At 53.3% G+C, this 23,512-nt stretch overlaps 1 protein-coding gene across 4 annotated transcripts; it reads left to right on the top strand.

Annotated features, from left to right (window-relative positions):
- Positions 1-202: 202 nt before the first annotated feature.
- On the top strand, positions 203-23,350 carry Stard3 (StAR related lipid transfer domain containing 3). 4 transcript variants are annotated; one of them, XM_085695743.2, is made up of 15 exons: positions 203-360; positions 14,544-14,816; positions 17,374-17,451; positions 17,568-17,645; positions 17,767-17,820; positions 18,709-18,826; positions 18,988-19,086; positions 19,313-19,368; positions 19,723-19,815; positions 20,401-20,568; positions 20,684-20,779; positions 21,077-21,156; positions 21,238-21,342; positions 22,197-22,290; positions 22,695-23,350. In XM_085695743.2, exons 2-15 carry the CDS (start codon positions 14,595-14,597, stop codon positions 22,797-22,799), a joined length of 1,446 nt encoding a protein of 481 aa, XP_085551869.1. In that variant the 5' UTR covers positions 203-360; positions 14,544-14,594; the 3' UTR covers positions 22,800-23,350. The 4 variants fall into 4 exon arrangements, with proteins under 4 accessions (XP_085551869.1, XP_085551872.1, XP_085551870.1 ...); XM_085695746.2 differs by having other exon boundaries at positions 204-360; positions 20,506-20,568; XM_085695744.2 differs by lacking the exon at positions 203-360 and adding an exon at positions 9,061-9,260.
- The last annotated feature ends 162 nt before the right edge of the window (positions 23,351-23,512 follow it).

The following is a 23,512-nucleotide window of genomic DNA, read 5'->3' as shown; positions in this document are numbered from 1 at the left end:
AAAGTGTATTTCTCCCAAGGGATCTGTGCTCACAGATCGCTACTCGTGCCTTCCCCTTTACTCCACAGTGCCAGGCCTGTATGGTCCAATAACCACGACACCCTAGAGTTCTTTGCCGTTCTTGTACACTCTTACTGCCTAATTTTGCTTCCGGCTCTGTCCCGGAGGCTCCGGGTGGAGAGGGGCGGGACTGGGGCGGAGCTGCAGATCCACACGGATCCCGGGTTGCTTTTGGGGGCGGGCTCAGCGGCGCAACTTCCGCCGCTGGGAGATCTCCTTCCGCTCTGAGGAGTTCCCTGGGCCGTGGAACGGGACTGCAGCTGAGGCAGGAAGAGTTGGGGCCGTGGTGACATGAAGCAGGTGGGTCCTGCAGCGGTCGCTGGAACCGGGTGATGGTACGATAGCTGTCTCTAGCCGACGGAATCCGCTTCCCTGCCCGGTGTCCGGTTTTGGTTCGGTCCGACCCTTCCCACGCCCCTCGCGCCCCGGGTTCCGCCCCCTTCCTCTCTGCCGGCTGCTGCTCTGCGCGCGGGGCTGGGGAGCGGGTGTTTTGGTCTTTACCTCCCCAGAGGGCATGGAAGGCGTCTTTGGTCGCTTTCCTAAGCATTCTTCTTGATAACGAAAGGAAAGGCGAGGGTTCTGTATCTGGATATTTGTGGGGCAACGGTTGGATGTGGGAAGGGGTCAGAATCCGAGGGAGAAAAACATACTTTCCAATAGTCTGCATCTCTGCCCTCCACTGTTTTCTCCAACTTCGGTTGGAAATATCGACGAGTAACTTCCTAATGATATCAGAAAGGTCTTTTAAACTTTTCTTTATTCCTCAGAAGTGCCTGTTACCATTGGTTCTCATTCCTGACATACTTCCACCCTTTGACTCTCTTATATTTCCTGATTTTTTTATTCCTGCCTCTCTCACAGGAGGTTAGAAGTACCGCTTCACATTCTCTCTGGCCCAGCCCTCCTCTCTATGCACTGATCTTGGATGGCTTCATCCACTGTTGTTAGCTTCAGGCCCACTGACTATATCCAGATTGACGACACACATCCCTTTTCAGGGTCTCTTAAATTGTCAAGCTGCCTATGGATACCTTCTCTTCAGATGGAGTTCGCGTGTTTCAAAACCGAGCTGATCTTTTATCTGTAAATCCATTTCTCTACTTTTGTCTTATCCCAAAGAGGAACTCGAGAGTTGCCTTACACCCTTGACCCTCAGTGTGCCCAGAGGTGTCAGGAGAGCTAACTCCTGAGCCTTCTCTGTTACCACCCTTGTTGACAGCTTCTCACCAGACCCAGCAGCTTGAGGTCCTAACTGCTTGCAGCCGGGTCTCCAAACTCCAGCTGTTGTAGACTTAGAGATCACAAGTCTGATGGTGTCATTTCCTTCCTTATGGTCCTTTGCTTGCTTCCCATTGCCTGTGGGGAAAGGCTGAACCCCTAGCATGATTTAGGGGAGTGCGCTATGGCCATGTTCTTCACTGTAAATCTCAACAACATGGTCCTGAAGGACGTGCCTTGCTCACAGAGGGTTCTTGTTTCTGCATCTTTGTACACATCAACTCCTCCTTCCTTGCTGGTCAGTTGGGCTTCCATCTACTTGTCTCTAGTTCTGCTCAGACGGCAAAATCTCCACACCACCTCCCTCCACCCCAAAGATTGGATGCCTCTGTGTTTGTGAACATCCTTAGCAGCATGACTGAGGATACAGACCTCTGCACCAGACCACTTGGGTTCTGATAGTGTCTTGAGACCTGGGTGATCAAGTCAGTACCTCACTTCCTCATCTGGAAAAATGGAGATAGTAATGGGTTTAGCTTGTAGAGTTGTGAGGATAAATGAAATAGCTCATGCATAAAAGACAAAATTATCAGGTCATCAAGCCAGTGGTGGTGCACGCCTTTAATCCCAGCAATTGGGAGGCAGAGGTAGGTATATCTCTGAGTTCCAGGCCGGCCTGGTCTACAGAGTGAGTTCCAGAACAGACAGAGCTATACAGAGAGACCCTGTCTTGGGAAAAAAAAAAAAAGCAAGCAAATAAAAAACTACCAGGCACACGCTAGTTAACATGACTTACAGAAGAACACGCTAGTTCATTGGGTATGACTTTTAATGATTAATGTGGCTTACTTCTCATTCTGACCCTGGGTCCTAAATGAAATCTTGCACTGGAAGGTACTGGGAACAGGAGCTGTATTTACTGAGTAAAGATTCAGGGGTGAAAAGAACCCAGGGGTAGAGACCATAGTGGACTCAGAGAAAGGAGAGCTGGTCCTTCTCTGTGGAGTGACTCCTTTCCGTGATTGCTATGAGGAGTAGAAAGGGATGATACCATGGGGATGTCCTAAAATGTTGGTGTTTTGGGTCATTTTAGGTGTGTTTGAGCCAGGCCCTGCCTTAGACCAATGTGTAGGCCTTTGTTGCTGCTTTTTTTTTTTTCATTTTTTTTTTTAAAGAATTTTTTGGTTTGGTTTGGTTTGTTTTTTGAAAAAAGTTTCTCTGTGTAGCCTTAGCTGTCCTGGAACTGGCTCTGTAGACCATGCAGGCCTTGAACTCAGTACTGGAATGAAAGGCGTGTACAGCCATGCCCAGCTTTTTTTCTCCCTTTTAAAAGATTTTAAAATTTGGCAGGCCGCGGTGCACACGCCTTTAATCTCCGCACTCTGGAGGCAGAGGCAGGAAGATCTTTGTGAGTTCAAGGCCAACCCGGTCTACACAGAGAGAGTACCAGGACAGGCTACAAAACTATATAGAGAAACCCTGTCTCAGAAAAAATGAAACTTTTTATGTACATGAGTGTTTTATTTGCACGTCTGTCTGTACACCGTGTGCACGCCACATGCCCTTGGAGGTCAGAAGAGAGTATTGAGTTAACGGACGGACGGGTGTGGGTGCTAAGAATTCACCTGAGTCTCCAGCAGGAATAGGTACTCTTGACCAGTGAGCATTCTTCCACCCTCTGTTGCTCCTTTCCCTTCAGGGATGTGCATCCCCCTTTCCCCCTGAGGCGGATTCTTCTAGGCCTCAGGTAGTTCCTCCTCCCTGTGATCTCTTCTCACTGCTGCCTAGGGCAAAGGCTTCCTTCTCTTGGAGGCGCAGGGCCTTGTTTATTCATTCCTGAAAATGCTCATCCCTTCAGGCCAGCATGGATTTCTCTGCAGGCTTCCTCACTAGACCTGGTGACCCTGGTGACTGAGCCAGCGTCTAACACATGCAGTTCTCCCACTTCCTGAGGTCAGCTGAGGCCTCACACACCCAGGCTCACTGGAGGACTGCAGTGTAGGACCGACCCAAGCTCCTGCGGCTTGCTGACTCCCGCTTATCCCCTTGGATAAGAATGCTTGTTGCCTCCATTCTACAGGAAGCTGAGCCTTTGGGGGGAGGTTGGTTCAAAGTCACTCGGTAGAGATTTAAAGACTTTTACCTTAATTTCAAATGCATAGCCGTGACCCAGGCACTGCTGTCTCAGTGGCATCCACGAGAGCAGCTGGCACATCAGCGGGCCAGAGGACAGCGGAGAGTATGCCATTTTGTCAGTTGTGTGCCCCTCTGAAAGTTTCCTGGCATGAGTGAGGCAAATGTAGGCTTTCGTTTGATCAGAACTGGGCCTGGGAGGAGCCTGTGCAGTCGGGCCTATTTTTGAGAGAGCTGACAGCTCCCTGTGAGACACTGACCCTTTCTAGACCGTCTCTGGGAACTCGACTTCCTCAATTTTTACCCAGTATCACTAAAGAATGGAGTGGAGTCTGACCCACCAACCCCAGCAGGTCAGAAGCCGCAGAGTCACTGAACTAGGGGCATTCTGGCGGAGCAGGATGGGGTGGGGAGTCTTGGGCAAACCTGACTTGTGACTGTGCTTTCCAGTTACTGCATGGTCAGAAACCACGGCTAGGAAGGAGTGGCTCTCCCCATGCTAGCCTGACTCTTCTTCCTATTTACGCCAAAGGAAAGGGGAAATGGAATCACTTTGGGTTTACAGCCACACATCTCTCTGCTGCTGTATGCCCTGATCTCCTTAAACTTCCACTTCCCCAGGGCCAGGGAATGTCCGTAGCCCTCTGTGGGTGTATGGTTAGGGAGCAATAGGTCAGTTGTTCCTAGGCTGAGGGCAGGAGTCACCAGACAGAAGAACCATCCTTGATAAACTTCCTGATAAGCTTCCTGAGACAGAGTCCTCCTGACCAGTAGCCAGGTGGACTTTTAGTTTGGATACAGTGCCCTGCTGTCTATGCCTGGCCCAGGGCCTTTCGTCGCGTGGCAGGGACACCATGAAGGTGGAATTTCTCATTCCTTTAAGTCCTGTTATGTAGGTGCTCTCTGAGCCAGGCGGTGGTGGTACACATCTTTAATCCCAGCACTCAGTAGGCAGAGACAGGTAGATCTGTGTGAGTTCCAGGCCAGACTGGTCTACAGAGAGAGTTCCAGGACAGCCAGGGCTACACAGAGAAACCCTGTCGTGAAGGGGGAAAAAAAAGTAGGTCCAAGCTGGAGAGATGGCTCAGAGGTTAGGAACACCGTCTGTTCTTCCAGAGGAACCTGGGTTCAATTCCCAGCACCCACATGGCAGCTCAAAACTGTCTGTAGCTCCCAGATCAGACAAAACACCAATGCACATAAAATAAAAATAAATAAATTTTAAAAAGTAGGTACTATTTGATCTCCATTTTACAGAGAAGGGACCTGTGGGTGAGACTTGGTGACTTGGTCAAGGATGCACAGCCCAACAAGAAGTAATCTTGGGCTTTTGATTTAGGTCCAGTGCTGACCCCAGACCTGCTCCCTCTCTCAGTTCCATAGAGTAGCTTACTTAATAGATAGCCTGTGATTAGCCTCTGTGACCTGGACAGCCAAAGCTCAGGTCTAGCTATGAGATAGGGGTGGTGCTGACCTGGAGTCCTGAGGTCAGAGGAACCCAGATAGTAGAGGAAATCTTTGCCTAGACGGTGGCATTTGAACTCTGAAGGGCAGGAGTTCTCTGGTAGTGGAGGAGGTTGTTCTGGAATGAGGAAGTGGGGAGCCTGCTGTGCTGTGTTTGGGAGTAGCCCTCAGTCGAGTGGGATCGGATATTAAACCCTATGTCTAGAGAAAAGTGTGAGGGTCCTTTCCCCCCTCTTAATGTTCCTTATCCGAGGGATTTAACTCAGTCAGGGCCTTTTCCTTGCATTTCCATAGGGCAGCCACCCTGCCGCCTGGTGCCTGGGAACTGAGTTCCCTTGTTGGTTTTGGAGGAGCCTGGGCTCTGAGCAGGGCAGGATGCCAGGCAGGCAGGATTCAATTTTAGGAAGATTGCTTTGAGGGCCAGGCTTGAGTGACCCTGCACATCCCAGCACAGGTCAGGGAAGGAGTCAGCCGCGCGTTTCCTGGTGTGCTTCCCTGGGCATGCGGCAGTGGGCACGAAGAGGAATTCCCCAGTGCTGTCCTGGAGTTTAACTTCCACTGTGAGAAGATGATAGAAAACAACAGTGTTAGGACAGCCAGTGCTGTGACCAAGAGAAAAACAAAAGAGGAGGGAGCTTAAGTTGGGGGCTGAGGAAAGTTCTCTCTACAGCGAGGTTTCCATAGAAACCAGAATGGAGTAAGGGGACAGCTGTGCAAGAGTCCCCAACCTGGAGCTGGAACAGCGAGGGACCAATGTGGCTGACGTGGGGAGTTCAGAGGGGAAGAGACCAAGGGGGTGCGTGCTGTGAGGTGGAGTGGGAACTTTGGCCTTTATTCTACTTGAGCTGGAAGCCACTGAGGATTGGGTCTTTGGAAGATGTCTGACCTAGGGTTAGGAGTAGGCTCTGGTCAAGTACAAGGTGGAAGGAAGGAGATGGATCTGTGAGAGATGCCTCGGGCCGGCTGACATGGAGGGAACTGGCCTTATTGGATGTGGTGAGGAGGCCCTGACTGCCTAGGTGAAGGCTGAATGGCTCGCAAAGCCTCCCGTGTATTAGGTCTCAGCTCAGTGGAGAGACCCCTGAAGTGGGTCAGCTGGGCCCTTCTATAAGGTAGCAGTGGGCAGGTTTGGGAACTCCACTTCCTTCCCAGGGGCTATCCTTGCCTCTCCTGGTAGGCCTGTGTGTGTGTGTAATGAAGGAGGCAGTGCGTACAGGTTACAGGGAGGCACGAGGCCCTACCAGCCGGGCATGCTAACCTATGTCCTGCAACCGGCCCCAGGCCAGCACTGTCTTTCCTACCCAAAGCCTGGCTCCAGGCCAGCTGCTTACTTACTTTTTTTTAAAAACTTTATTTAACTTTATTTCATGCACATTGGTATAATGATGTCAGATTCTCTTGAATCTGGATTTACAGACAGCTGCGAGCTGCCATGTGGGTGCTGGGAATTGAACCCAGGTCCTCTGGAGGAGCAGTCAGTGCTCTTAACCACTGAGCCATCTCGCCAGCCCCTGCTTACTTACTTTTAACATGGGTATCCTGACCCAGTCCTGACCCAAAGACTCATGGATTCTTTCCCTGCTGAAGAGGCAGACAGAGGCAAATGTGTCAGGAATGTGGAGCAAATGGGTCCCTCCCTCTTTGCGCCAGCCCTGTGGTGCCCAGGAGGTACTGATGTTTGTCCCAGTCTACAGAAGAGGGAGAGAGGAGTGCTCAGGAAGGTGAGAAGCCAATGCCTGCTCCTCCTCCCAGTGAGTGCTCCTCCCAGTGCATGCCCCTCCTCCCAGCCTGGAGCCCCCCTTTCTCACCTGACTCCTTTGCCTCTCCTGCTCTGTAGCCAAGTTAGAGTCCCCCATATCAAACCAGAGGCTTATATTTCTTGGGGAACATGGCGCCTCCTGGCATGGACTGCCTGTCTGTTCTCAGGAAGTATTTGGAATTCCTGTAGAATCCACTTTTCCAGGCTCTTCTGTCTCCTTGTGCTGCCAGACAGTCAAGGCCAACACTGTGTTGCCAGTGAGCAGGTACAGCAGGTACAATAACCGAGGCTTTAACAAGTAAGTCACATGGCAGGAAGTGCCCACTGGGAGCCGTAGTCCACCGAATTAGGAGCTGCAGGCAGGTGCAGGCAGGTGGCTGTGGCAGAGCCTGGGGAAGAGAGCTATAAGAACTTTGTCTGTGACCCTGACACAGAAGGACCCAATTTTGACAGTTGGGGGTCTTCCTACCTGCTTCCCTCATCTGCATGGAAAGGTGACAGGAAGGGGCAGTGCTAAAGAGTCATCCTGGCACACTTCCTAAGACCCTCTACAGGAAGCCAGGACAAACCCCAACCTCTGCCCCTACTCTAGCCTGGGAATCTACCTTTGCCTGGAGTTGGAGTAATTTGGCCTTCATGTATCCCCCCGCATGAGGAGCTGGGGAGCTTGTTCTCTGGCACCCAGCAGGTTGATTGTAGAGTACAGCTTTGAGCCCAGGCCTTTTGGAGTGTCTCTTACTCCCTGTCCCTGTAGTGAGCAGTCTCCACACACCACGACAAAGCTCTCTGTTGCCCTTTTATTGGCTCCATATGCACCTCAGCCACTAACCGTGCCTCCATCCAGTGTTTGTGGAAGCCAGGCTGTAAAACTTGGGGGTGGTGAGGAACCAATGGGCAGGAGAGCAAGGAGTCGGTATGCGTGATAAAACAGGTAACAGAGTTTGCCAGTGTTAACACTTTTAAGTGTGTAGTTCAGGTATGCTGAGTATATTGTTGCTTTAAGTACGTATGTATAAATTTATAGCTTGTGAGCTGTAGAGAGATGGCTCAGCAGGTAAGAACTCTTGCTGCTCTTTCAGAGGCCTGGAGTTCATTCAGTTCCCAGGACTTAAATGCCCAAAGCTGCCTGTAACTCCAGCTCTGGGAATACAACACCCACTCTGGCCTTCAAGGAAACCCACATGCGAGCACATACCTCCACAAACACATACACATAAATAAGTAATAAAATAAATGCTTTTTAAAAAATAAAACTTAGGAGGTGTTGGAGACCGGTTAAAAGCATGGACTGCTCTTCCAGAGGACCCAAGTTCAAGTCCCAGCACCTGCATGGACGATTACGACCCTTAGTAACTCCAGTTTCAGGGGATCCAGTGCCCTTTTCTCACCCCCGAGAGCACCAGACACACGTGGTGCACAGACATGCATGCAGGCAAAACACATACATAAAATAAATCAAATTGAAAACAAAACAGCTTAGGGCTGGGGATGCAGCTCAGCTCAGTAGTTGTAGAGTGCTCGCAGTGCGTGCGGTCCCCAGCGCTGCAGAGGCAGAGGCAGGCGGCTCTTACCTGTCATCCCAGCACTTGGGAGGTAAAACAGGAGGATCAGAAGTTCATTGTCATCCTTGACCGCACAGTAAGTTTGAGTCCAGCCTGAGATACACGAGACCCAGAAAAGAAGCTAAACGTAACATACAGCTCGGAGGCTGTGGCTGTCATCCCCGCTCCCTGGGCAGCCCTTGCTCACTGTGTAAGACTCGGGGCTCCACCTGCCATGCTGAGAACGGTGAAAATGGGGAGACTGAGTCTCAGAAAGGTTCTGCTTTGCCCCGTGTTGCAGGGCCGGGGAGGGGCCAAGCCAGACTTTGAACTCTATCCTCAGGTTCATTCCATTCTACCTATTTATTTGTTTTGGCTGTAGTGCTGGGGCTGTGCATGCTGGGCAGCTGGGCCTGACCACAATACCGCATCCTGCATCCGTTCCTTGTATTTGTTTCCTCCGCAGTCTGTCGCCCAGCTCAACAGCCCGCCGCAAGTTGGGCTTCTGCCATGTGTCCTGGGAGTCAGTTAGAGAAAGAAGGTTACAGTGCACCCCCCACCCCCTTGCCTCCAAAAGAAGTGGAAGCCCGGAGCTTGACCCCCTGGGCTCACACACCTGCTTTGACCATCCCCCACTCCTTCCTCCCCCACCCTAGGGTGGGTGGCAGAACTTCTGGCCCCTCCTACCCTGCTCTCCCAAGCCTTCACAGCTCAGCTTCCACAGGCACACAGGTGTCAAGTCTGCAGCCATCCCAGGCGGGCTGCTGCTTCATGCCACGTGTGCCGCTCCTCTCCCGACACCTCTGGAGGCGCCTGGGAGGGGCCGGTGACAGCAGGCAGGGGGCTTGGGGGCGGGGTGCTGCTCCCGGGGCTTCATTTCTGTCTCCAGCAGGCTGTTCTTCTGATGGCTGCCAGCGTCTGTCCTCTGGACTGAGCAAGTGCTTAGGGGACTTCTAAGGGCAGGTTGGATGAACCAGGCTTCACGCTGAGTCCCAGGAGGTCTCCAGGATGACGCAGGGACCAGAGGAAAGCTGATGTGTGCCTGTGCGTCTCTCACAGCCACAGTAGACTGGATTTTGGTTCTTGTAAGTTGAGGATAGGACCCTGTGCATGCTAAGTTTGCCTTAGCCACACCTGGGTACCAGAAATCTGATTTTTGTCTTTTTTATCTACTAAAGGTTCAGATAAAGTTTCATTTATTTATTTATTTTTAGTTTCTCTTGTTTAGAAGCAGAAATTTATAAGTAAGGCCTTGCCATAGTGGCTCAGAGTTGCCTGTGGTCTCCCCTGGGGACCGGCACTTCAGCTCTCAGGGGGACTTGGAGCTGGTTTTGTGAGGAGGGTGGCTCTTGGCCAGCCTCTTGTCAGCCATCCTGTAAGCTCCCGCGTGGCTCCCACATGCTGGCATCTTCGGCTCCCCCAGGCCCCCAGCACCTCTGCTCTCAGCTCGGCTCTGTCTGAGTCTCTCGCCTCCACAAGGATGTCTGGGTGTGAGTTTCAGGGCGGTTACTGCTCCAAGTGTGTCTCACACCCAAGCTGCTGCCACCCAAGTCCTGTGCCCAGGGAGGAACGGGAACGCCAGTAAGAGGAGAGGACCATGAGTGGGGAAGCCACAGCCCTCAGAAGTGAGCTAGGCAAAGAGGGGGGTGGAGAGTGAAAGGGGGGGGAGAGGCACAGGGATGATGGGGTGCAGAGAGAGGCTCCCGAATGGGGGAGAAATGGAGATGAAGGCCCAGATAGACATGGGTGACAGTATTTCCTGTGGGCTGTGGGCAAACAGGCATTCTCATACATTACGCTAGGAATGCCAACTGCCAAGGGAATTTGGCAGTGCCTAACAAAACCACGCATGCAGGATGACCCAGCAATACTGCTTCTAGGGAATGCTTATCTGGAAGATAGACTCCTGGCAGTGTGAAAACGTACACATACCACGTAACACAATGTAGTGTTTCTGCTCATTACAAATATAAATGTTTGTCCATAGGACGTGGATTCAGTAAGATGTATTTCATCTGTCGGCTGCAGTTGCGAGGGCTGGGAATACAGTTCAGCGGCACAGCGCTTGCCAGGCACGCACACAGCCTTGTTCGAGCCCCAGGACAGGCTGGGAAAAGGGTATAAATAGAGTACTAAGGCTCGTGTGGGGGCTTGACTGTGAATTCCAGCTCTCAGGAGGCAAGAGTGGGGTTTGAGTTTGAGGTCAGCCTGGCCTAGGTAGGGAGAGCAAGTCTTTTAAAAAAAAAAGAAAAATAACCGTTTTATAAGCAAATGAAGAAGGCTGCTAGGATGGCTGTAACTCAGCTGCTAGAGTGTTGGCTAATCTTGCAGGTGAAGGCAAGAGGGTCAGAAATTCAAAGGCATCCCTGGCTACCTATAGAGTTTGAGGCAAACCTTGGGTGCATGAACCCCATCTCAAAACAACAAAATAAGGCCCGGGCCTTTAATCCAGCACTCAGGAGGCAGAGACAGGTGGATCTCTGTGCATTCTAAGCTAGCCTGGTCTACAGAGCTAGTGCCAGGACAGGCTCTAAAGCCACACAGAGAAACCCTGTCTCGTAAAACAAAACAAAAAGCTAGCACCAAAGCAGCACAGAGAAATCTTGTCTTGAAAAACCAAGAAACAAAACAAAAATGAAAAGGTGCTTGCTGCCAAGCCTGATGACCAGGGTTCAGTTCCTGGGGCCCTCACTTGGTATGGTAAAAGGAGAGAACCGACTTCCACTAGATACCCTCTGACCTCTACATGCATGCTGTGGCACATGTGCCCCCCCCCCCACATGCATGCACATCCAAAAGAAATAACAGGGCTGGAGAGATGGCGCAGAGTTTAAAAACGTTGTTTCCTTTTTAGAGGATCTGGGTTCGTGCTGTCCATAATGGTGCATTTGCTTTTAAAGGGTCTCTGTGAGTTCAAGGCCAGCTTGATCAACATAGTGAACTCTAGGACAGCTAGAGCTACACAGTGAGATACTATCTCAAAAATAAATAAATACATAAATAGACAGACAGAAAGAGAGAACCAGGGTTCATTTCCCAGAACCCATGTGGCAGCTCAGAACCTTAGTTCTAAGGGATCTCATCCTCTTCTGACCTTCATGGACACCAGACATGCATGTGATATACATGCATGCAGGCAAACACCCATACACATTGGAATAATAATTTTGTTTGTTTTTGTTTTTTGAGACAGCGTTTTTTCTCTGTGTAGCTTTGGAGCTTATCCTGGAACTCACTCTGTAGACCAGGCTGGCCTCAAATGCAGAGATCCTCCCTGCCTCTGCCTCCTGAGTGCTAGGATTAAAGGTGTGTGCCACTACCGCCCACCACCACCCCGGGCCTAGAATAATAATTTTAAAAATAGGGTATAGTTATGGACTGTATTGTCTCTGGAAAGACATGTGTTGAAGCCCTACACCCCTGTACTTCATGATGTGACCTTATCTGGAAATGGGGCCATCACAGATGAGATGCAGTCACCCAGGAGCAAGTGGCCCCTAATCCAGGAAGTGGTTCTGTGTGACTCCTGAGACGCAGGAGAGCGCTGTGCGGGATTGTGGAGTAGAGCAGGATTGTGGAGTAGAACGCTCAAGCCAGGGAGTACCAGATTGCTTTGCGCCGCACTGCCAGAAGCAGGGGAGCTGAACACTTCAGGCAACTCTGAATTTAGACTTCTGGATTCCGGAAGCTGGGGAGGGTGTGATACTTCTACGTTTTAAATTTTGTTGTTTTGTTTTCTTTTTCTTCTTTGTTATGCTAGGGGTTGAACTCTGGGTTTCTTGCACGTGCTAGTCAGGGGTCCTATTTCTGGGCTATGTCACCACCCCAAATTCCTGTGGATGGAGAGTTTGCTCTGGGTTTCGTTTTTTGTTTGGCAGGTGAGGGGGAGTTTGAATCTCACTCTGTATCCCAGGCTGGTCCTGAATTTGTCTTCTTTTTTCAGCTGGCTTAGAGGCCCGCATCACTCTGCACAGCCCACATTTCTCTTTTATGCAAGCTGGGCTGAGAGTGTAGCTCAGCTGGCAGAGTGTCTGCGCACCATGCCCTAAAACCCGGGTTCACTCTCCAGTGTAAACCAGCGTAGTGGCGCATGCCTAATTCTTAGCACTCAGGAGGTGGGCAGCAGAAGAATCAGACGCTCAAGTCTGTCCTTGGCTCCATAGGCCTGGGCTACACGAGACCCTGTCCTTCAAATAAACATCTGGGAGAAAGATGAAAAGAGAAAAAACAACTGGGCGGTGATGGCGCACGTCTTTAATCTCAGCACTCAGGCGGCAGAGGCAGGTGGATCTCTGAGTTCGAGGCCAGCCTGGTCTACAGAGCGAGTTCCAGGACAGCCAGGGAAACCCTGTCTGGAAAAAACAAAAGTGGTTTCTAAGCTGCTCTGGATGGCAGAGTGTCCCGTCAGCGTGGCGGATTTGCAGGTAGAAGGTTACTTTGTGAAAGACAGGAGGAGATGAAACCAGAGAGGAAGGGGGAATGGGAGAGCACACAGGAGATGTCACTAGCCCTGGAGCTCTGTCACAGGGAGGGATGTGCTGCGTCTACAGTCTGACATCCAGCCCACGATGGATGCTGGGGAGTCCCATTGGCCCTGGCCTGTCACATCCCCTCTACTGATGGCTTTCTTCTGGAGCTGAGCTGAATGAACCCTCCCAGCACTCTCTACGTGACCACATACCGGGTTGTCCTAGGTTCCTTCAGGTGACTTTGGGGTCTCTGCTGAGAACAGTCTGCCTGCCTCTGTTTGTGGCGCTTACTCAGAGGCAGAGGGGCCTCTGTTGGCCACAAACTGGGTCCCCTTTAGGACTTGGTAGTTTAAGGACCCGGAAAGTGGCAGAGGGAAAAGAAGTTTAAAAGCGACAACACCAGCAGATCAGAACGGAGGGTGGTGGCCCCCAGGACTCCCCTTCCACTAGCCCCCCCCCCCCCACAGGTGCTGCACCGATTCATGCTGGAGTTAGCTGCTCTCTGCCCCCACCCAGGGAGGTCAGTAGATCCGTGTGGCAGGGAACCTCGGCATGGGGTCTCTGTGGCACCAGAGGACCGGGACTCACTTTGTCTTTGAGTTCATTAGAGTTTCTGTGGTTGCATAGGATGCTCAGGCCTAGATAAGTCCACTTGTCCCAGAGAGAGCCTTGACTGTCTCACCTATATGAAGATCCATCCTGTCCTGCTTGGGCACAAAGGTGGCCATGGCCATGTGAGCTCTGGGCAACAACCCTGGATTAGATTTGCTGTGCATCATGAGTCTGAGGGCAAGGAGACGTCTGCTGTGTTCATGTAACCAACAGTCAGTCAGGAAGGACCTGTTGTCTGCCACACGTGGTGCCAGCCCATGAGAAACAGCAGTGACCAAGTCAACCGAAGCCTGTGCCTGCCTTTGGATGTCACCGTCCAGTGGGAGAAAGGCTAAGGCGTGAAGATGAGATTTCAGATAGCAGTGAGCTCACTGAAGGAAGGGAAATGGTGGGCGGTGCCTGGCTGTGAGTGGAGGCTGGGAAGGGCCACTGTGTGGGCAGAGCCTTGGGGCTGGGGAAGAACATTCCAGACAACAGGAAGGCCAGATCCAAGGGCCGGAGACTGAGACGACTGGGCTACCACATGGAGGGACGCGACCAAAGGCCCAAGTGGCTGTGCTAAGTCAGGGATCAGGGTGTTGCCTAGTTCACAGAGCTAGGCACAGTGCCCACCCTACCTCATCCTTCTGCCAGGATTTGGGGAGCTGAGGGAGGATGGTAGGTGGAGGGAGGCAGGTTTCAGCTTCTGAACACTTCCCCAGCTGCCTTGTGAGGAAGGGTTGTCAAGGGTGAAGAGCTAGCAGCAGTTGGGTCTGGGATGGGTGTTTGAGCTACTGGGAAGGGACCAAGGTGTGCGGGGTCCAGACCCACTGAGACCAGAATCCCTCCAGAATCCCTCCCAGTTGCCATGGATTAGGGGTGGAGGGGCCCGGCCTGCTGCTGGGAGGGAATGTGGCTTTGTCCTGTGAGAACAAAGAACAGAGCCTGGGGCCCTCTTCTCCTGGGGGTGGGGGTGGGGGCAGGCCAAAGGCTGTTGACAGGACTTGGGGCTGAGCTTCAGTGTGTGCAGGAACAGACTATAGCCCCAAGATCCAGAGTAAGTGCCCTGCTGCTAGGGCATCCCGGAACCTCCAGGCAGCAGGACTGAGCAAGGGGTGGGGGTGCTCAAGTCTTGCCGCCTCTAAAGCCTGATTCATGAGAGGATTAGAGCAGAGCTATGGGCCTTGGTGTAGGACAGGGGAGCCCAGCTATGTTGTAAAATAAATAGGGTACCTGGGAGGTAGTATAGAAAGGGATGGTATTCCTGGGACCACCAGGGCCCTGACAGCCACTTACCTCTTCCCCTAGCCCTGCCGCTGAGGCCCCATTGTCCCCACTTCAACCTGGGGGCCCACCAGGATGAGCAAGCTGCCTAGCGAGCTGGGCTGTGACTTGGAGCGCAGTCTGCCAGCCCTGGCCTCCCTGGGCAGTTCCCTGTCCCACAGCCAGAGCCTGACATCACACCTCATCCCACCACCCCCAGAGAGGCGCAGGGCCATCTCCGACGTCCGCCGCACCTTCTGTCTCTTTGTCACCTTCGACCTGCTCTTCATCTCCCTCCTATGGATCATCGAGCTAAATGTGAGTGGGGGTCATGTGGGGGAGGCCGTCCCCTGGTTCCTAGTCCACCTGCTTGCAACATGGGAGGGTCGTTGGGCCTCACTCATGGAGTTGATCTGAGTTAAGTGGGGAACGAAAAATAAGAATAGCTGTAGTTATTTTCCACATAAAGAGAGGGAACGGTACCTGGGGGGTGAGGGGATCAGAGGGGTTGTCCTAGGCTCCCCAGCAAGAATGTGAGCAGATCTCCAGCTCCAGAACTGTGCGCTTCGCTTCTGCACCATACTGCCCCCTAGTGGGGACTCTGCGAACAGGAGGAGAAATGCCTCGAGCTGAGCCCAGGATATTTTTTCTTTCTTTGCTTTCAAAGCCTTACTTTGCTCTCTGGCTCAGGTTCATCCATCTATTAATCAAACATGCTCAGAGGCCCTGCGGTGCCCCAGGTGCTGTGCTGAGAGCAGAGAATACAGTGGGGTGAAAATTCCACTTCCTGGTTAGTGTGGCCCTGGTTTTGGGGGAATCTGCCTGGTGGCCTGGAGATGGAACTGTCTCAGAGTGCAGTGTCCACACCCCAATAATGCTTCTGACCGAACCTCAGCATACACAAAGTCAGGGGCCCTGAAGCAGGGTGTTCAGTTTCTTCTCTGTTGATGTGTGGTCCCAGTTCCCAGGGCCCCGTGTTAGTGTGGGTTCATAGTCAGAGTTATAGTCGGCAAACATCCTTTTTCCAGGTCTCAAGCTTGCCTTGCTTGGTATAAGTGGAGAGTTTGGGAAGGGGTTAGTTAGCAGCAAGATGGCAAGAAGTACATTTGCCTCTGATCACGGTGAGCTGGAAGGGTAAGGTAAGTGACCCTGAGGGAGGGTCACTGACTGCCTTGTGGAGCTGAGATGAACTGGTACCCTGGGGGTGATGCAGGAACCACTGAAGAAGGCTGGGTTATCTTTCTGATACGGGGCTGAGCTTCTGGGGTCCTGGGCGTCTTCCTTTTGAAGGTCCCAGCTAGCATCCAAGCAGCCCTACAGCTCACCCCCACCCTAATTCAATGCATATTTTATAACCCGAGCAGAGCTGGGAGAATGTTGATAATTTTGCTTTTGAAATTCTTCCGCTGACAGCTGTGATTGCTCAGCAGTCATCAGGCAGCTCTGAGAATTCCTGCACGTGACAGAGCCTGTCCCGCAAACACCGGAAAGGTTCAGGACACCGGATTGAACTCTTAGGAGAGTCAGTGCGACATTTCGCTGGGCAGACAAAGGGGGAGAAAAAGTGTGTCTTTTTGAGACAGGGTGCGTGCGTAACCCAGGCTGGCTGGGAACTCAGTCATGCACTCACCTAAGCCTCTTGAGCCCTGATGTTACAGGTGTGGCCCTTGTGCCTGCCTGAAAATGTTATTAAAGTTCATTTTTTGTTTGTTTGTTTTATGTTCTTATTTTGAAGAGGGGAAAGGAGAGGAGTTAGTTATCGTCTCCCGTATTCCCGTGCGCTGGGGTTCAAACCTAGACAGTCGGGTCCTTGTTATCAGGCACCAAGCTCCTTTACTAGCTGATCTATCTTGTTGGCCTCACTTGGGAAATTTCTAAAGGTCCCTCATGTTGGCTCACCCCAAGATCCAGGCTCAGTAGCCCGAGCTTTTAACAGGTGTCCCCAAACTGGGTGTAATGCACACCTGTAATCGTAGCACTTGGGAAACAGGCAGGAAGATGAGTATTTTAAAGTCATCTTATCTACATGGTGAGCTGGAAGCCAGCCTGGACTAAACAAGACCCTGAACCAAACAGACTCACTCCCCCAGGAAATCACTCCAAAGTGTAGCTGACCTGCCAGAGTAGGGGACCTCCAGGCTAGCTGATCATTAAGGGTTCTCTGGGGCTCCATTACCAAAATCCTCCCTTCTCAGGGACTGGCATCTCTATCCCCTCTGAGGAGTTGGGTACAGTCTGCTCTTGGAATCTGCCCAGATTTCCTAGTCTCCCAGATCCCTGGACATTGGCGTCTGAGCCAAGGTGTTAAGGCTCTGGGTGAAAATCCACGGTGGGCTGGGCAGAGATAGGAGCAAGCCGAGGGGCCAACTTTCTTTGCTGGCTTCTCAAGGCACAGCAGTAGCATTGTGATGGATCTCACCCATTAAACACAAACCTAACTGATTGATTTGCCACCTGGGGCTCGGTCTAACACCACTACCCAGCCCAGCCCAGCCCAGCACCCCTTGTGGATGGTGGCTAGCAAGATGGAGAACCATGGTGCTAGGAAGGAAATGAGATTACAGAAGAGGCGTCTCCAGGACCCATCCGCTAGCTTTGTGTGGGCCTACCACCTCCCCCGCACAGCCCACCGGCCTCTAGGCCTACACCTGTATAGGCAGTACACTTGAACTCAGTTTGGCCTGTGTGGGCTGCCTGGATCCTAGGACCAAACTGGTGCCTGAGGTCTTGGGCTGGTGGCTCAACTCTTTGTTGCCTCACCCAACTGTATGGTGACTTGTCAATTCTAACTTTCCTCTAGATCCCCTTAGCTTGGGCTCCTCACCATCCTTTGAGGTGGGGCAGGCCCTCAGAACTCCTCTGTCTTCCTCCCTAGACCAACACCGGCATCCGGAGAAACCTGGAGCAGGAGATCGTCCACTACAGCTTCCAGAGCTCTTTCTTTGACATCTTTGTGAGTGACCTCAGGTTCCAAGATGGTGCAGATTGTCTGGGTGGTGGGGGTGCACTGCAGCAGAGCTGTGGAAGCCAGCCGGCGCCTGATGTTACGACGCCTCCCCTCTCCACCAGGTTCTGGCTTTCTTCCGCTTTTCTGGGCTGCTCCTGGGCTATGCTGTGCTGAGGCTCCGGCACTGGTGGGTGATTGCGGTAAGATGCCCGCTGTGGCAACTCTGAGGCCTTTCCTGGTCGGGCCTGGTGTGGGGGCTGCATGGAAAGGACTCACTCCCCAGCCTCCGCCTTCCCCCTCACCCTGCTGTCTGCCCAGCAGGTCACCACCCTGGTGTCCAGTGCATTCCTCATCGTCAAGGTCATCCTCTCAGAGGTCAGTGGCTCAGGCTGGCTCAGGTGCTAGCTGGTCTGATTGGCATCCACCCTGAGGGTGGGCTTCTCTTCTGCAGGGTCGGGGTGTCTCTTTCTGCTCTGGTGGAGGGAAGGGAATCTTCTTCCTCATTATTTGCAAGGAGTCATCCTTATTGGCTTCCCCAACTTACACTGCTGCCACCCCAAGGTTCAGTCATTCCTTCTCTACACACACGCACACAAGCCCTGTTTGTTTGGTTTTCAAGACAGGGTTGCTCTGTGTAGCTTTGGAGCCTGTCCTGGGACTTGCTGTGTACACCAGGCTGGCCTTGAACTCACAGAGGTGCTCTTGCTTCTGCCTCCTGAGTTCTGGGATTAAAGGCACACACTACCGCTACCACTACTTGTTCATTGTTTGTTTTTGAGACAGGGACTCGTTATGTAGCCCTTGGCTGACCGAGAACTCACTATGCAGACCAGACTGGCCTCCAACTCAGACCTCCTCCTGCCTCTGCCTCCCTGGTGCACCCCCACCCATGGCTCTTTTTCTTTTAGAGCAGGATTTCACATGCTGGTAACCTTGAGCTTACCCTCCTGCCTCTACTGCCCTAGCCTGGCATTACAAGCATGTGCCACCTCGCTGATTTCCGAAGTGCTGGGGATGGAACCCAGAGGCCTGTACACGTTAGGCAAGCGTTCTACTACCTGAGACACACCTAGCCAGAGTCAGTTTTTCCTGCCACACATATAATTCATCTTAGAGACATATGCCATAGCCAGTCCCTAAATAGCTGCTACCAAACACAGGGCATATACTAGTCTGACTGTTCAAAGCTGGTGGCCCCAGAAGGGGGCTCTAGGTTTGGGGTAACCTCCTGCCATGGAATTCAGTGTTCTCTTTCTGTCTCAGCTGCTCAGCAAAGGGGCATTCGGCTACCTCCTTCCCATTGTCTCTTTTGTCCTGGCCTGGTTGGAGACCTGGTTCCTTGATTTCAAAGTCCTACCCCAGGAGGCTGAAGAGGAGAGATGTGAGTACTGGGGGTTAGGCCTGGCCGGACTGGGTTTGAGAAGGTCTTCTCAGCTCTGAGGGAGGGAGTTGCATGCCTTAGTCATCCTCTCAAGCGCGAGGATGAGTCTGAAGCTGGAGACCCTTGTCTGGGATAATGGCTGCCCGTGTCTCTTTCTGCAGGGTATCTTGCCGCCCAGGCTGCTGTTGCCCGTGGACCTCTGCTGTTCTCCGGTGCTCTGTCTGAGGGCCAGTTCTACTCTCCCCCAGAATCCTTTGCAGGTGAGAGCTGCTGGGTGGGGAGCTGCCTCTAGGGAGGGGCTGTGTGGGGAGCCAGGTAGGCTGGGTCTGTTCTTTCTGTTCCTGCTCTCTGGCTCCCTTGGGAAAGCCAGCAACCCTCTCCCACACACTTTTAGCCCCCACACTCTTGCACTCATCGCTGAACCCCTCCACCTCCTCCTCTCGCTCCCCACCCCCTGCCATTGTCATCTGCTCTTGTTTCCCACAGGGTCTGACAACGAATCCGATGAGGAAGTCCCTGGGAAGAAAAGTTTCTCTGCCCAGGTATCTCGCTGCCCACCTCCACCCCTGCCTGGGAACGGGTCGGCACTGTGCTCTGCCAGGCGAGGAAAGACCTCGGCCTGAGTGCCAGTTAGTGCCCGTCTATTGGAGTATCTGCCTGACCACGGGCTGGTCAGGCCTGTTGGCCCGTCCTGTGCCCAAGGACACAGGAACAACAGCCAGTCCTGCAGAATACAGAAAGCATGTAGGGTCAGGAGCACCAGCCTGAACCCCACATCCAGCTGGACCGGTTTCTGGAAGGGTTGTGGAATGTGTGGAGAAAGAACAGACTTGAGCCGGGAGGGCACAGACCCCCCGCTGACCCCTCTCTGTTCCATTCCCTTCCTTCCCTTTCAGGAGCGGGAGTACATTCGCCAGGGGAGGGAAGCTACAGCAGTAGTGGACCAGATCTTGGCCCAGGAGGAGAACTGGAAGTTCGAGAGGAGCAATGTAAGGAGCCCCTTGCCCACCTGACCCCCTGTGTGTGGCAGGAGCCCCTGTGTGTGGCAGGAGTCTTCACCCTTTTTTCTGAGCCCTGAGAAGTGAACCTGAGGGTTGAGTAAACTGAAACCTACCCCAGGGAGGCGGTGGATACGGAGTTGGAGCTAGCCTCAGCCTGGGGTCCAGCCATTCAGTAGGAGGCCATGCTGGCCTGGACTCTATCTCCCTGTCTTCTACTGCCCAGACCTCGTCTACCTGATGTTTGGTTTCCTGGGATTCAGTCTTTGAGGGGAAGCCAGCCTGCGTCCCATGTGTGGTGTTTTGTTTCATGATCAAAAGAGCATTATCTAAAAAGATTGCAGCGAGCTGGGGAAACAGGGAAGCATGCCCGGGTCTTTGCTGGCCAGTTCCCCAGGCAGCCCTTGGCAGCCTGGAGCTGTGGCTCTGGTTTGTCACGGTTGCAGTCACAGCTGAGCTCCTGCCTTTCAACGTGAGCACAGAGCTGACCTCTGCACGTGGTCCTGCTCACTAGAGCTGCCACCGTGTTCTGGAGGCTGCCCAGATGTCCCCAGAGTCCTGGGGTTTTCACCTTAGGCTGTTGGAAACCTACCTGGCCTGTCACCTGTTCCCATGCCACAAGTTCCTGTCCCCACCGATGCCCTCCACCCTCCTCCCTGTCATCCTCTGTCCTTGCCACAGGAGTATGGGGACACTGTGTACACCATTGAGGTTCCCTTCCATGGCAAGACCTTCATCTTGAAGGTGAGTAGGGAAGGGGGTTCCAGAGATACCTGCTCTGCTGGGATCCTGCCGCCAAATCCCCCAGCTAGAGGGGGTCGCTTCTTGGACACCACCCAGCCCTGACCCCCTCCTGCAGACCTTCCTGCCCTGTCCTGCCGAGCTGGTGTACCAGGAAGTGATCCTGCAGCCCGAGAGGATGGTGCTGTGGAATAAGACAGTGACCGCCTGCCAGGTGAGCCACCTGGGTCCTGCTTGCCACCTCTTATGACATGGATCAGGGCACAGTCACACCTAGCCATTTTCCTCCAGGGGACTTAGCTTCTCTGTATATAGTGGGTTCTGCTATGGTTCCTTTGGAGAAGGCCACGAGGCAAGAAGGCTCAGTGTGCTTACCCAGCCCAGGGCCCGTAGGTGACAGCGGCTCATAGTGCAGCGTCCCTGACAGGGAGAGGCTGGTTTGAAGATGCTGAGGTGCCGGGGCAATGTCGGGGCTTCCCCTGTACCTCAGATCTCCCTGGTTGGCCCTTAGATCCTGCAGCGGGTGGAGGACAGCACCCTCATCTCCTATGATGTGTCATCAGGGGCTGCAGGTGGCGTCGTGTCTCCCAGGTGAGCACCCAGGTCCTCTCTTAGCCAAGCCTCCCACACTCGGGACCTCTGTTCTAACCTGCCTCTACCTCCCACCCCCAGGGACTTTGTGAATGTCCGGCGCATTGAAAGGCGCAGAGACCGATACCTGTCGTCTGGCATTGCTACCACACACTGCGCCAAGCCCCCCACGCACAAATATGTCAGGTGAATCTGGCCTCCCTCGAGCTGTGAACCACTCAGGGTACAGTGTGTGCAGCTGACAACCCTCCCCCGCCAAGTCTGAGGCTAAAGCCCTGTTCTGTTCCCAGCCTACCAGCCTTGCCCATCCCAGCCCTAATCCTGCTAATCTTGCTGCCTGGAACCAAGGCAGAGGGGGTGTGTGTGTAGTGGGCAGCTGGCTGAGATAGTCCCAGGAATGGACCGAGGAGCTGGGAGATGGCGCTGGGTTCTGGGTTATACCGTTCTGTCCTCAATGACTGTCCATGTGCTGCCAGAGCGGGGAGGGCTACCCTACCCCCCCACGGCTGATCAGACTCTTGGGGTGACCCCAAGAGGTGGCTCCAGCAGAGCAGTCTTCATGAACTTCAGATTAGGGCTCTGTTTTGGTGCTGCGGTGGCCTTGCTAGGAGATGGGCAGGCTTGCGTCCTCTGTGTCACCTCCTTATCTGTGGCAGTAGCTTAAGCGTGCTCTGCAAAAAGGCCATGGGAGGTGAACAGCAGCCTGCGGGCTAACTGCCTCCTGGGAAGGCGCCCTCTTCTGGAGGCCGTGCCACCCTCGGCCACTGTCACAGTTAGGCTTACTTTATGAGTCTGTACAAAGCGGATAAGGACTGGGAAGGTGGTGGGCTCCCTGCCACTGTGGGATGGGTGTGGGTGGAGGGCAGGTCCTGCTGCCCCTGGCACTGGCTCTGAGCCACACTGAGGCAGGGAGGTCGTTCCTGGATTGGCATCCGTGCCCCCCTTTCCACCACAGTCCAGCTGGACCGAGACTGGGGTGGGGGTGGCTTGGGGGACCTGCTTTGTTCAGCAACCACCCCCTGTGATGCTTCCCTCCTCAGGGGAGAGAATGGTCCTGGAGGCTTCATTGTGCTCAAGTCAGCCAGCAACCCCCGAGTCTGCACCTTCATCTGGATTCTTAACACGGATCTCAAGGTGAGGTCATGGCAGGCGGCAGGCCCTGTGGAACGGAGTCTTGGTTGCTATGTGACCTTAACCCCTCTGCCGTACTCAGGGACCTCCCACTTTTAGTCTCCTCTACTGGATTGGTGGCAAAGTCCAGGTGACCTTCTAGCCCTGAGTTGTGGGACACATGTGACGCCCTTTCTTATTCCTGATCCCTGGGTCCCCAGAAGGCTGTCTGGCTGCCAGCCCACCCCTACCTGCTGTGTTTTTATAGCTACAGCATGTTCCTCCCTCTGTGAGTAAGAGGACCGGGGGCCCAGGCAGATTCCAGAGATACATCGGCCCTCTGGCCCAGGGTGCCCCTGCTAGTGCGAGCTGCTGATGGGAGACCCTGTTGAAGGCTAGTCATGGTGTGACTTCTTCCTGCCCCATAGGGTCGCCTGCCTCGGTACCTTATCCACCAGAGCCTTGCAGCCACCATGTTTGAATTCGCCTTTCACCTGCGGCAGCGCATTGGAGAGCTGGGGGCCCGAGCTTGACCGTGTTCCCTCGCCACCCTGCAGGCCAGGGTACTGTTGCCATAACCTCCAGAGTTGGAAAGAGAGACTCTGGGCTTCCTGCTGTTCATGAAGGACTGTACTGAGCAGCGGGTAGCACCTCATTCCCTGGGCCGTACCTTCCCACTGACCTGTACTGCCCAGGCGTGTGGTCCTGAGCAGGTGTGGGGTTGAGCACCTGGACTCTGGGGTGCCCCAGGCTGGAGGAACCAGGAAGTCCCTGCCTTCTGGAGGAGGAGACTCCTGCCATGTTTCCCTAGGGATCTCAGCTTGGTCCCAGGGACCAGGGCTTGCCGTTGCTGATGCGAAGGTGAAGACTCTCTCCATTCCGACTGCTAGGATGGTTTGTACTGTTAGCAAAAGGGTCTGTGACCCTTTGCGTACACACTGCGGGATGTCAGGGCAGGTGGGGCGATAGGGGATGATACTGCATCTCTGCCTCTCCGTGTCCTTCACCTCTCCCAAGGCCTCCTTGGGGACCTTTGTAATGATTTGAGCCATTTAAAAACATGAAATAAAAAAATAAAAATGCCGGTTGTGGTGGTGCATGCCTTTAATCCCAGCACTTAAGAGGCAAAGGCAAGTATCTACTAAATTTGAGACCAGTTTGGTCTATACAACAAATTCCAGGATAGCCAGGACTACACAGATAGACCTTTTCCCCACAAAAATAAATTATTTTTAAAAAGTTTTGC

Source organism: Myodes glareolus, chromosome 9 (genome assembly GCF_982192425.1).
Source record: "Myodes glareolus chromosome 9, mMyoGla1.1, whole genome shotgun sequence".
Lineage (NCBI taxonomy): Eukaryota > Metazoa > Chordata > Mammalia > Rodentia > Cricetidae > Myodes > Myodes glareolus.
This window is presented reverse-complemented; position numbering and strand designations above follow the sequence as displayed.

What these genes read in the sequence shown, in the direction of transcription:
- Stard3 (XM_085695743.2), top strand. Translation starts at nt 14,595, where the DNA reads ATGAGCAAGCTGCCTAGCGAGCTGGGCTGTGACTTGGAGCGCAGTCTG. An exon ending in TATGGATCATCGAGCTAAAT is followed by an intron (nt 14,817 to 17,373) that starts GTGAGTGGGGGT and finishes CTTCCTCCCTAG; the next exon opens with ACCAACACCGGCATCCGGAG. An exon ending in CCCACGCACAAATATGTCAG is followed by an intron (nt 21,343 to 22,196) that starts GTGAATCTGGCC and finishes TTCCCTCCTCAG; the next exon opens with GGGAGAGAATGGTCCTGGAG.